Source organism: Drosophila serrata, unplaced genomic scaffold (genome assembly GCF_035046125.1).
Source record: "Drosophila serrata isolate PLE 108 unplaced genomic scaffold, ASM3504612v1 contig_8, whole genome shotgun sequence".
Classification (NCBI taxonomy): domain Eukaryota; kingdom Metazoa; phylum Arthropoda; class Insecta; order Diptera; family Drosophilidae; genus Drosophila; species Drosophila serrata.
The window spans coordinates 367,783-380,577 of record NW_028256906.1 but is presented as its reverse complement, the minus strand read 5'-3'; the positions used below and the strand labels follow the sequence as shown (position 1 = coordinate 380,577).

Genomic DNA, 12,795 nt, shown 5'->3' with positions numbered 1-12,795 from the left:
GAGTTATTTTATTGATTGATGCCAGAAAGTCCAGTAACAAAAAAAAAAAAAACAAAACCAAAAAAAAAGGAAAACAAAATGACAAAAAAAACCAAAACAAAAACAAACAAGCGAATGCCATTAATTTTGTTCGAAGTCTCTTACAATGGATCAAATGAAAACAGCGACTTGTTGTGAAAGCAACTCCGATACAGGGATGAGGTTTGGTATGAGGAAGTCCAAAGGACATCACTGACCTGATTTTCTCCTCCAAAAAAAAAAAAAAAATGTGAGACCGTTTTCAATGAAATTAATGAACGAAGATATGACTTAGTTCTGGACTTTGGTTCAGTGCTTTGAGATTTATGTATTTATTTCAGCTCAATTGGTAAGCAAACATTTTGTTGCCATGACTTTTGCTCGAAACAAGGTTAAAGATTAATGCTTTTAGAAATTTATTTGTATTTATTTATTTATAAACAACTAGCAAAATACCTTAAAATTTAATCAATTAATTCTTTCTGAGAAGCTAAAGTAGTTAAGTTTAATTTCTTGTTACACACTTATAGCTCTTGCTTTGTTGGCTTTTGCCACTTGCCTTGATCTTATTGAAGTAAAAAGTTAAAGTAAATTAGCCTCAAGGCTGACAAAGTTTAAGTTCCTGCGGCTTAATTAAGTCAGTAGACCGGCAAGGCTTTTCTTTTGAATCGAATTAAACGTTTAAGAGCCACTTTCCCCCCCCCCCCCCCCAACAACAGCAACTGCTTTTCATGTAAATTTTCCTTTAGTTTGGCCCGCATTTGTTTTGGGCCAATTAAATACGCAAATATGTAAATGAAAAGCCACACCACCAACCATATGGTATGCATGTGTGTGTGTGGGAACGCATTTTGATTTATCCTGGCAGCGACAGGATGCTCGCAGTCGATTTTCCAAGCAGCCGCAAGGATGCTGAGACCGCCCATAGAGCCGGCGGCTGCTGGCCGCTGCTGTTACTTTGGCGCCTAATGAGCAATTTAATTATGCACGTTGATTGATTGATGCTAATTGATGGAAAGCCAGTCGCCACAGTAGCAGCAGCAGCAGCAACCGCAGCTAGTAGGTAGGCCGTGATTGAGTCAAAGAAAATTGGCCAAAAGTCGGACAGGAAGCGGAACACTTTAACTTAACTTCACTTTGCTCACACAAAAGTCTTAACAGAGGAGAAGTGCTCACCATTTTCCATTTGGCCATGTTTGCACTTCCGTTTTTCCCCCGGGGAAAGAGGAAAGGAAAAACTGCGCTCGAGCGGAACAATTACTAAAAGCCCTTTGCCGCTTGGCATAAATTTGCACAACAAAATAAAAATAAAGAAAGAATAATGCACCCGCTGCAGCAGCAGCTGAATATTTAAATATTTACTACAAAGTTTGTATATTCCACCCAAAAATTATAACAATTTCGAAATGTTAAAGTACAAAGTTAAAGTCTTTAAGTGAGGAGGAAAATAACAAGACTGGTCTTGAATTCTCAAACAATTAGAAACCATATGTTGCGAATTTCTTTATTTTATACAATAAAGACTGTTGGTTAAGCACAAAAAAAAACATATTTCTCAGACAAAGGTTAAATTAAAGGTTAAGCTCTAGCCTGGATTTTTCTTTTCTCTTTTTATATACCTTTTTGTTTTCTTTTTGTTATAATTTCTTAACAAAGTTCATGTTCAATGGCACAGAAATAAAAAATAGAAATGGCAACAAAGCTACTGGCAAATATTTGCTGATTTTCAGACACTCACAAAGCAGACACAGACTTGTGATCAATGGAATTGGTGATGCGGCTGTCAAATCGATGAATGAAGATTCCCCTCCAGACCAAATATATAATCAAGCAAATAGTGCCGAGTAGAATAGTAGTACTACATAGTATGTGACTTTGTGTTTGTTTTAAAATTTTTAAGAATTTCGCGTTTCGCAAATAGTTGACATTTGTGCAAATATGTCTCGAACGACTTGCTCTGTTTCTTTGTATTATACATTTTTTTCGCAACTCGAGATGTTGTTTAACTAATCGTGTTTTGCTGGCGCCATTGTTTCATCTCAATGACGCAAAGAATCGGCCTATAAATGGGCGATCCAGCAGCCGAAAATGACAGAGAAGTGCCACACTTCAAACTCTTCAAAAAAAAAAAAAAACCATCTTTAAGATGAAGCTTCACTGGCTGCTCTTGGCCGTTGTCCTGATCTGTGCCTTTAGCTACTCGCAGAGTACTGGCACTGGCACCACCACCTCTGAATCGTCCACTGGCTCCACCACCGCTGCCGATAGCACCGGTACCACCACCAGCACCACCGCATCCCCGTCTTCCTCCTCGTCGGCTACTACAGCGGCCAGCACCAGCAGCAGCGACAGTGCCACCTCAGCCAGTAGCTCCAGTAGCTCCAGCAGCTCCTCCAGGAGGAGCACTGCGGCCAGGAGAAGGGCCAGGAGGAGGAGGGCCGCCGCCCGCAGGAGGCGTGCTGCCAGAAGGAGGGCTGCCCGCAGGCGTAACAGGGGTTAGGTCACAAGGAACAGGACCTAAAGTCAACTGATCCGAAGAAGAGACAATTATTTTTTTTTCCCCTATCTATCCTCGAGGATTATTATATGAAAAACTAAATATATAACCTGGCTATGGTATAAAATTGCATACACATAATACTGATTGTTTTAATGTTTAATACAAAACATTGTAACATTTTTAGCTTGAAAGATAAGAGTCTACTCTACAAGACTCAAGATTTTAGTTCATCCCAGGAATCAACACTTTCTAATACAACTTTACGAACCTTGCCACAGTTAAAACATAAATTTAAATAATTACTAATTTAAAGTATTTGAAAACTGATTTTACCCAAAGTAATCTCTCCTTTCCCAGACCATATGGCAGGACTTCTTCAAGGACCTTGGTCTTGAAACATTTCTCAACGTAAATTTCAGAACGAGAGTTCTGTGGAAGAAAGGAACAGGACAGTGAATTTAATGGCGTATTTGGAGTGCACTGAATCGGTTAGCTTGATTACTCGGTGGCCTCGTCTCTCGTACATTGTTGTTTTGCTCCAAGGGTGAAAGGTTAAAGTTGCCACCAAGCCAAGACACACACACTCAGACACAACACAATTACACACAGCAATGTACTCATATATGAGCTGCAATAAAAAGCAACAAGTTGAAAGACCACGCAAGCAAAAAAGAAAGCAACAACCATCAAGGTCCCCCCATTTTCATTTCCATCCTGAGAACCCATTCCCAATTCTGAATCCGAAGTCCTCGGCCGCCGTCGAAGCAAAAACCCAAAACCCATCAGCAATTCGAGCACATAAAAATGGTTATAGCCCAAGAATTGAGGGCTCCCATTACAATAACAAGCGGAGTTTGGTGAATACTCTTTCAGAACCGTGAGTAGAAAGGCTTTATTTTTATATTTTAATATCACAAAAATTGTAATATAAATAAAAAGAATTTGTAAATCATTAGTAACATTGTTAGAATTTATGAAAACAAAAGAAAATCCAAAAATGGTTAAATTAAATAGGAAAATTTTATGATATTACATCCATCATTGTTGAAATGTTGTTGAAAAAACCAAGAGCAAGGACGTCGCCATTTATTGTTTCAAAAGTTCCTTAGGGGTATTTATATTGAACTCAACGATTGTGATGTGTCTAAATATATTATAATATTTATGTGACACCATATATAAGTACTAAATAATAATAATAATAATATTATGATATTGTTGTTGTTGAAAGATTGTTGAAAACGGTTGTGAATGGCTTGCCATTTTTTCCAAAGAAGTCCTAGAGCTATTTAAATTGATTTAAGGAACTCTAAGGTAATCCAAATATATATCTCATTTCAACTGAACCATAAAATGTGGTGTCTTCAGAAGAAAGGGTGTTGGAATGGAAAACAATAACAAGCAGCAAACAGCACTGCAAACGCAATACAATGGGCACAACTGTTGCTGTTGTTGTTCCACTTTCTCTCTCTCTCCCACTTTGCCTTCTGCACCTTCATCTTTTTCTTCTCCTACTTCTTGCTTCTTCCCCCTTCCCCATATCCTCTTCCCTTCCCTCCTTATCCACTTCCTCATTTTCTGGCATTGCAAACAAATGACAGGCGCGATTCTCAAATGAAAGCAACACCATAACAAGAGAGGGAGAAAGCTATGATGAGAGAGAGACAGAGAGAGTGAGGCGTCAGAGGGCAAGTGAAAGAGACAGCGGATGCGTGAAAGTGACATTCGTCTTCAGACAAAGAAAGCAGCTGTAGAAAGAGATGGCAAAAGGAAGAATCAGCAACAGAATTCAGCAAAACAAAGGGCATACTCATATGTATGTATGTACTTCATGTGTGCAAAAAACAGGGTAAACATAGTCAGAAAATTTTTAATTATTTAAATAAATTAAATATAATTTAGAATACATATATATTTTTGTTTTACTACAGTCACTACCCTTTGGAATCAATGTCACCTTACTTGGGTTTAAATTTCTACGCATATTTTCAATATTTTCAATATCTCAACCCGACAGGTTGTCAGCAAAAAATTAACAAAAGGCAAGTATTTGTATATCCTCTAATTGTTTGTTTATTTTAACTAAAATCTATATTTTCCATAGCTTAACCAGTCTCCAGACTTGTGAAGTTGCACAAAATCGTATATTTGGGAAATATGGTACTTTCTGAGGAAACCAAGGAACGTCTGAAAGTTGTGCTCAATGCGATGGAGACCACAGTCGCCTGGGGATTCATACCTTTCGTCCTTTTCTTGGGCTTCAGAAGGGGAGCTGATCCCGATATGCCACCTCTGACCATTTTGAATCTATTATGGCAGTAAGATGATGACAAACAATGCATCCTGACCGAAAACTAATGTGAAATTCAGAATGTGAAATCCATATGTTGGCTATGATTGGATTGTTGGATAGAAAATACACTTTTGTAATAAGAAGAACTCTTATTTATAGTTTTTGGTGGTTTAAATATTTTTCTAGAAGAATTAACCTCTTTTTTTATTAGTTAAGGGAATACTGCCTGCTTGCAAATTCCTTAGTTGAGAATTCTACTGTGAGACTTATGCTTTGTTGAAACTGTACCTTCTTGCTTTAAAAAACACTTATTCTTGAAAGTAACAATCCAAACTGATCATAAATATAGATATTTCCCTCTCATAGTTCTTTACCTATAAAACATATACAAAATAGTTTATTCTATGAGCTACTATCAAAAACCAAAACCCCCAAGGACACCCTGTATTTATGTATATTGATATGCTGCGCTTTGTGGCCATTGATGTTGATATGCTCGACGTGACTTATATTATGTATACGCACCGTTACACAAATAAATGTTTTTCGCCCATAAGCCACCCACCACAAATGGGCGACAGAAAGAGATGGATATAGGCGTGAAGAAAGAGAGAGGCATACAATTACGCCTTGTTCTTGTCAGTTCCCTCGTGTTGTGTTTTTATGTAGACCTGTGGTACTCTCTACGCTCTTATTATTGTTATTTTTATGACGCCCAATTCTTTGGAAATTTCAGCTTACTGCCTATTATTTTGCAAATACCAAAAAAGAAAGAGACAGAGAGAGAGAGAAGAAAAACAAGAATTTGAAAACACTATAAGCTCCTTGGATATGTTGGATAATTTTTATATTCTTCAGTTTGTCGTGTTCTCGTTTTGTATTCCACTTGGTTTTTCCTCTTTTTCCCTTCATATTTTTTGGCTGACACACAATGGCTGCCAGCTGTGAGGCTTAAATTTGAGAGTTGACGAGTGACAAGTGTCTTAGTGAGGGGAAAAACAGCAAAAAAAAAAATACAAGTGAAAAAGGGGGCTTAAATCAACAAGTGTGTGGATGGGACAGATAAATCCAAAAACACACTGAATATTTCAGCAGTTTCTTTTTTTTATCAAAATAACTGGAATTTCAGTTGGTTATTTAATCAAGAGTTTAAAGCGAAAAGTTTTCGATGTATAAAATAACAATTAATAAATTTTTAAACAATTGTACTAGAGGTTTATAATGTGTAAGAATTGTTATTTAAATAGCTAGCTTTATTTAAGTGGAAGTACTTAAAGTTTAATATATAAATTTGATAACTAGATCCATAAATAATTCTTTCATTATCAGTTTCTAATTTTGTTCCCCCTTTCTTTAAAGCACCTTTTTTAGGGCTTAAAAAACACTTAATATCAAAAGTATTTATAATTTTAATTATATTATAATGCCAGTACTTAGGAATGTATTTATTGCACTCACAGCAGTCCAAAATTATATATAAGTTTATTAATTAACCAAAATCTCCTGATTAAAAATCGATTAACATTTCCAAACGTTTCTCAAGGGCACAGATAGTGACTCCGATTAAAGTTGGAATGAAGTCAAGTTCAAGAACAAGTTATATTGCCTTTAAGCCTGAAGCTATGTCAAGTTCTGGCTAATAAAACCTCCCTTTTTCCCTCCTCCTGCAAGAAACAATTAGTTTAGACCTCGTCCTTTTGGCCAAATTGCCTTGCCTAATTTGTTTTTTTTTTCTTCTGGCTCGCCTTCCGAATTCGTATGCAAAGAGCGCATAAATTTAATCAGTTAGTCGAATGTTGTTTTCCTCATTTTTGCCTCTCCATTTTCGTCTTCTCTATCACTTTTCTCTACTTTTATATTTTTTTTCGCTCCTTTTTTTTGCCTTAAGCTTAAGGGGGCGTTTTGTGGTGGGCGTGGATGGGGTCGTAGGTGTGGCCAAGGTCCTGCGTGTTGGCCAAGACACAGAGAGCTGACACACCAACATGACATCGGGTCTTTGGGCACTGAGAGGAAAATATAAACTGTAGGAAATATAAAAACTAAATACAAAAATATATATTTAAACATTTTTAAAACGGCGAAAAGCCTATTAAAATTTTTGGAGTATGTAATTTTGATTTATTTTTGTGGCTTGAAAAAATCTGGTATTCAAATAATTTAAAAATAAATTCGTATTTAAATATTAAACCATTTTTTGGGTACCCTTTTAATGGTTTGTTTATAGTTCTTGTAAAATAACATTCTGTTTCTGTATAATAAAATTAGATAACAATTTCATAATGATTTTCTTTCTATTTATAGTATTTTCTCTGAGTGTACTATATCCTAGAACCCGCATGTTTTATATGTGTGAACACAAGCAGGCAAATGGACAAATAGACAGACATCTAAAACAGACAGGCGGAATGAGACAGGCAGGCAGGACATAGAAGGAAATGGGGTATAGAGAATAGATGGAAAGCCATAGGAAAAATCACCATTTGCCCTGCTTTCCCTGCTTCCTCTACATTTTTAGGCTAGTTTACAAGGATTTTTAAGAATGCTGTATACCTTTTAGAGGTTATTTTGAATATACTTAATATATGAATTAGAAATAATATTTCTTAAGGGATTTTTAAGTATTCTTGTTCCATAATTTCCATAATTTATTTGTGATTTTTTTGCCTGCAAATATAATGCTTACTGACTTTTCCCAGGGTACTTAACCTTCCGGTCACTTTTGGTTTAAGTTTTGGTTATTTTTTACGAAGGACTTTCTTTGCGTCTCCTTTTCGTCCTGTTGTGTTTTGGCATTTGGCATTGCGTTGGCATTCCCTTTGCCAGTTGCCATTTCCTGTATGTGCTAAACCAATAAAGCAACTTTTGACATGTCTGCCGGCTGTTTGAATTGCGTCCTAATTGTGCCACTCAGTGCGTGTGTCTCTATCTCTGTCTGCATCTCTATTGCCCTCTCTCTCTCTCTGTCTGTCTGTCGCCATTGCCTTTGCCCTTTCCCTTTCCCTTTCCCATTTTCACTGAGATTTCATTCATTTTCCCCCGAAAAATCTTTTGCAAATTGTCTCCGAATTTCACATGCCAACGTAGGTGACTCCAATTATTCTGGCATTTCAATTGACGTCAATCAATCAATCAATTAGCTATGCATCAATCAAACGCAGACTCCTTAGAACCAGAATCTCCTCCGATTCAATAAAGATCAATTTCCCCGACTGACTTTTCCCTAATTTAATGTGGCCTTAAATTTCGATGGGTAAGGATATTAGCCAGCTGGGCTAATTATTCCGAGAGTCCAGGAGTCCTGGTTATCCTGGCATCCCTTCCCCATTTTCTTTTACTCCACGGTCAACATCATCAATCTTCCAGGCTCTCCCTAGCAATTTGACAGCGATTGCGACATTTACAACTGTTCATCATCAGTGGATTTAGCCTAAGCTAATCTCCGTTAGAAAATTCAGGAAAATAAAAAGAAAAACGATTAAACTAGGGAAACTGTTCAAGGACTAGTTAAGGGTATTAACTCTTCAAAATAACTCTTTAAAAAAAAACTTTTATATGATAAAATAACAAGAAAGTTGAATCTATACATTTTGGAAAGTAAATAAATATTTAATTCAGAAAAAAATATATATTTTAATGTATTGAAAAACTATAGAAACCGTTTATAGAACATAGAAAAATCTGGCAGATTGTTATATTTACATTAGTCAGAGTAATTTCATATTTAATGCAAGCTTTATTTAATTTAATTTAGACTGAAATTAATTTAATTAAAGCTTAATTTGTTAAGCATCAAACTAACATCTTAAATGCCAGCCAAAAGACCCACCTCACCTTACTATTTTGACTTTAGTTCTTATATTTTGTAATGCATTAAATCTAAATAACCTTATTTAAAAACTGCTAACATTGTTAACATTGTTAATACAAAATATAATAAACATATATTCCCCTTCATAAACATATTATTATCAAATATTTTAGGGTAAAAAATTAACCAAAACTTTCCCCATTTGCTACATTAATTACATTCCAGGCAAAAAACATTTCCCGGTTTTTCCTCTGGGCAACTCTTAAAAACATCGATGGGTCAGTGGATTCAGGATGTCAAGCCCCTCGAATGCGTTGACAGGTGGGCGTGGTGGCATAGAGCGGGCGTGGCAAGGACGAGGAAACCATCGACAAGCCACAACATGCCGGCACCGAAAACAAAGTTCATAGACGTCGAATAATGTTGTTGGTTTTGTTTTTGTTTTTGGTTTTTTTGTGTACTTTATGTCGCCTTTTCAGTTTTTCTGGTTTTATTTTTCCCCAGGGGTGGTGTGGGAGGGGGGAGGTGTAGTGAGTAGAGAGCATTTTAATGCACGCAATTCTGCAGACACGACCGCAACAGTTGTAGCTGAAATTGGCACACGAAAAGCACTCCCTTTTTCACCCCATTTCCCACCGGTTTTCCCAACACACACAGACAAAACACTTCCCCCCCCCCACACTCCCATAGAGACCAAATTGAACGAAGAAAATTACTCAGGGAAAATGAATGAATGGGAATGCCAAGGAAAACAAGCCATATTATTAACTAATTGTAATTGTTTATAATTAAACAAACAACAATCACAAGGCAGCTTAGTTAGTTAATTAAGGAAAGGGTGTAAAGGATTTTCTACTAAAAGAAGAGGTTCTGATTAGTTGTTTAATATTTTTAAGAAATATATAGTTATATATTTAAATGATACATTTTATATATAGATTTAATGTATTAAATTAAAAACAAATTTTCTTTAAATATATAAACCAATTTGTTTAAGAAAACCAATTAAAATCTAGTTTCAAAACAGAATTAAATCTTTATCAAAAAATGCCAATCTATTTTCTTAATTAAAACTAAGCCCCCTTTTTGTAAATTAAAATATAATTTCCTTTGTTATTGTCTTAGCCAGTCAAAATCGTTATTGGGCTAATCTATCCCTCCTATGCCCAAGGCGACTCTCAAGTCTTTGTGCTAACCTTGAGTTGGTATATAATTTGCTTAAATAATTTCGCTTTGCAACTCTCTTTGGCACTGTGCATTATTTAGTTTCAATTATTTAATTAAATAATGAATGCCGCTTAATATGCAATTAAATTTAATGGTCATTTAAAATGTACCACGCACACACGCACACACACGTAGGCATTTTAAAGCGCATGAGTGAGCGTGCCCGAATAAGTATGCTACGAATTTTTAGCTTGAAGAAGGATTTACGATTCCTTAATTGAGAAAAGGCAGGCCCGGCATTTTGGTCAATAATTTAAAATTAACACCTGCTTTGCAACATATACACACGTAGCTACACACACACACCTGATAACCTTTCACCCCTTGTAAGACTATTTTTGTATTCAAGCCCACACGATGCGGAAATTTTCCTGCTTCCTTTAAGCCATTAAATTTTTTGCTTTTCTATTTCTTTTGCAGAGCAAAAAATGGTAAGAAATTTATATTTTTTTCAATTAAGGAAAGGGTTTCAAATTAAGTAAAAACTTATGCATCAGTTTTTTTAAATTGGTTTTATCCTGTGACTCATGACTGCTAATATTATTTTTGGTTAAACATATATTTTTAAATATATTTCGTACTTTTAGTTATATCAAAATGTTTTCCTATACATATTTAAGCTCTTTTAATTTAGAAATTTCATTTAATAATGTCCAAGATACATCAAAATATTTTTAAAGCAATAAATCACTGACTTGCTAAATTCCATTATGAAACAAATAATAATTTCATCACTGCTTTAAAATAACTTAAAAAGTAGTCTAAAACAATGCCATGTTTTCTGATTTTTTTTAGATAAAAAATATATATTTTAATAATTTCTAGTATATATCAAACCATTTTTATTGCAACAATTTAGTTTAAGCTAAGTTAAAAGTTCATTTAAAACACAAATTTATAGTTCTGAAAATAAATTGGTTTCTGAACTGAACTCTTACCAAAGCACAAAATAAATGGTTGCCTTTAAAATGGTTTAATGCTTTAGAGATATCTTTAAATGGTAACTTAAAGTACTTCCAAGTTTTCTCAATATCATTATTTTATTTTTAAGAATTTTTTCAACCCATTTCCCAAATTCCTGTTTTGTGTTACAGTGTCCTTGTGTACTATAGGTAAACCACATTTGTATGTGACTGGCTGAAAATCAATAGCCCCTTTCCACCCACTCAACCCTTTTCTGTGGCTCTCTTGCTACCCTCTATTAATAGATCGAGCTGATGCGACCTGCTGCTGCTCACTCCTGGACAGGCAGGAGGAAAAATCCTCGCCATGTTTTTGGGTTGAAATGAAAAGCATTTCGTTGGCAGTTTTTCCTTTTTTTTTTTTTGTTTTGCCACCCCCGCTAAAACACAATTAAAGCGGCCTATGCACTTAATTGCTGGTGTGTGTGTTCGGCAACAATTCGGCGTTTTGATGGAACGAGTGACTAGGTGATGGATTGATGGATTGCCAAACTGCATTATCGCAACATTTTTGAAGTAGATGCATCATCATTATCAACGCCAGCGGTGAATGCATTTTGTGTGAAGAGCTCTCAAAATGTATTCAGATAGCAACAAAATATTGGCAAAAAAAAAAAGGAAGAAATATCCAAATGAAAAGAAGGATATCTGAACGAAAGGTCATGGGTCATGGCAATCAATCAGTTTTCCATCAATTAATGCAGGAACAAAAAATGTTTGCTTCAAAGAAAAAAAAAAGCAAAGCTTAACTTGGACAAAAAATTTGATACACTTTGAAGAAAAAGAAATTGTTGAGAAATTAAAGAAGTCAAGAATACCTTAAATTGTATAATTCAATAAAAACATGTTACGAAATCCTTTTAATGTAATTATTCTCTTAGTTAATTCTCCTTGGTTAATTACCTACACAATATTACCTATAATAAGTACTATTTGAAATGAATATCCAACTCTTCCTAAATGTTTTCCTTTACTTAATTTAATAAAATACTTCTCCCATATTTTTGGTGGGTCTAAAAACTATCTGTGGGTTGGCATATGTAAAATATATTATAATATTTAATGCCCTAATCCCTGTGGCAGCCACACCCTTTACACCATTACGAAAAACACACAGAAAATGACAACAGAAATTATTTCCTCTTTGGAGTTGTGCTCCAGTTTCAGTTCCATTTCCAGTTTTTTGTTTCTGTTTTTGTTTTTTTTTGTTTTCTGCGCCACAAATTGCCCATTTTGATGAGGCAAATTATGGCCATGTTTCGAGTTTGACTTGGGCTCATCAGGATGTCGCTGGATCTTGTCTACCAGAGGCAGCCACAAATGTCCTGAAAATCCTGACAAAAAATATATATGTACATACATGCGAGGGCGAGAGGCACGCTAAATACACTTGAAAATAAAATTTTAGCAATAAAATTCTATTATTCCCATATTTAAAAAATATTTCACCAATGAAATTTTATTATTTTCTTACTTTAAAAACACTTTAGCCCGGAAGTTATAATTTTTTCCTGTTTAGAAATGATTTTTTTCTATGAAATAATAATATTTTCTTATCTAAATAATATTGTAGCCATGAAATTAAATAATAATCCTATTTTAAAAACATTTTTACCATGAAATTGTATAAAAACTAAATGAATAATTATGAACCTTAAAGGTTTCAGAGCAAATTCTCAGCAGGATAATAAAATAATTAAAAAATACTATTAAAATAGTTGCAAAAAAAATTTCACTCTTATTTATAATACTTTTATAATTTAAGAAGCTTCTTTAACATTTTTGTCTCAGTGCTGAGTAGGTCCATATGTGGAAAAGCAACTGAGGCGAGTGGAAAAATGAAAATAAAAATGGAAATGGAGATGGAGATGGGAGTCGGAGAACCGGAGCCTGGCCGGGCATACAAATGGCTTCATTTTGACGAACTGCCGAATTCGCCATTTGCATGCGTGTCTAACTGTGTACAAATTTTTGGAGGGCAAACAAA

At 34.9% G+C, this 12,795-nt stretch overlaps 3 protein-coding genes across 3 annotated transcripts in view; 2 read left to right on the top strand and 1 right to left on the bottom strand.

Annotated features, from left to right (window-relative positions):
* Positions 1-12,795, bottom strand: part of dnc (phosphodiesterase dunce) — a 227,933-nt gene that overhangs the window by 158,401 nt on the left and 56,737 nt on the right. The gene's annotated exons all lie outside the window — the stretch shown is intronic.
* Positions 1,623-3,261, top strand: LOC110184474 (uncharacterized). The gene has a single exon (XM_086826599.1). It carries the CDS (start codon positions 2,165-2,167, stop codon positions 2,516-2,518), a length of 354 nt encoding a protein of 117 aa, XP_086682725.1. The 5' UTR covers positions 1,623-2,164; the 3' UTR covers positions 2,519-3,261.
* LOC147645132 (mitochondrial import receptor subunit TOM7 homolog) lies at positions 4,475-4,957 on the top strand. The gene is made up of 2 exons (XM_086826647.1): positions 4,475-4,560; positions 4,623-4,957. Exon 2 carries the CDS (start codon positions 4,676-4,678, stop codon positions 4,838-4,840), a length of 165 nt encoding a protein of 54 aa, XP_086682773.1. The 5' UTR covers positions 4,475-4,560; positions 4,623-4,675; the 3' UTR covers positions 4,841-4,957.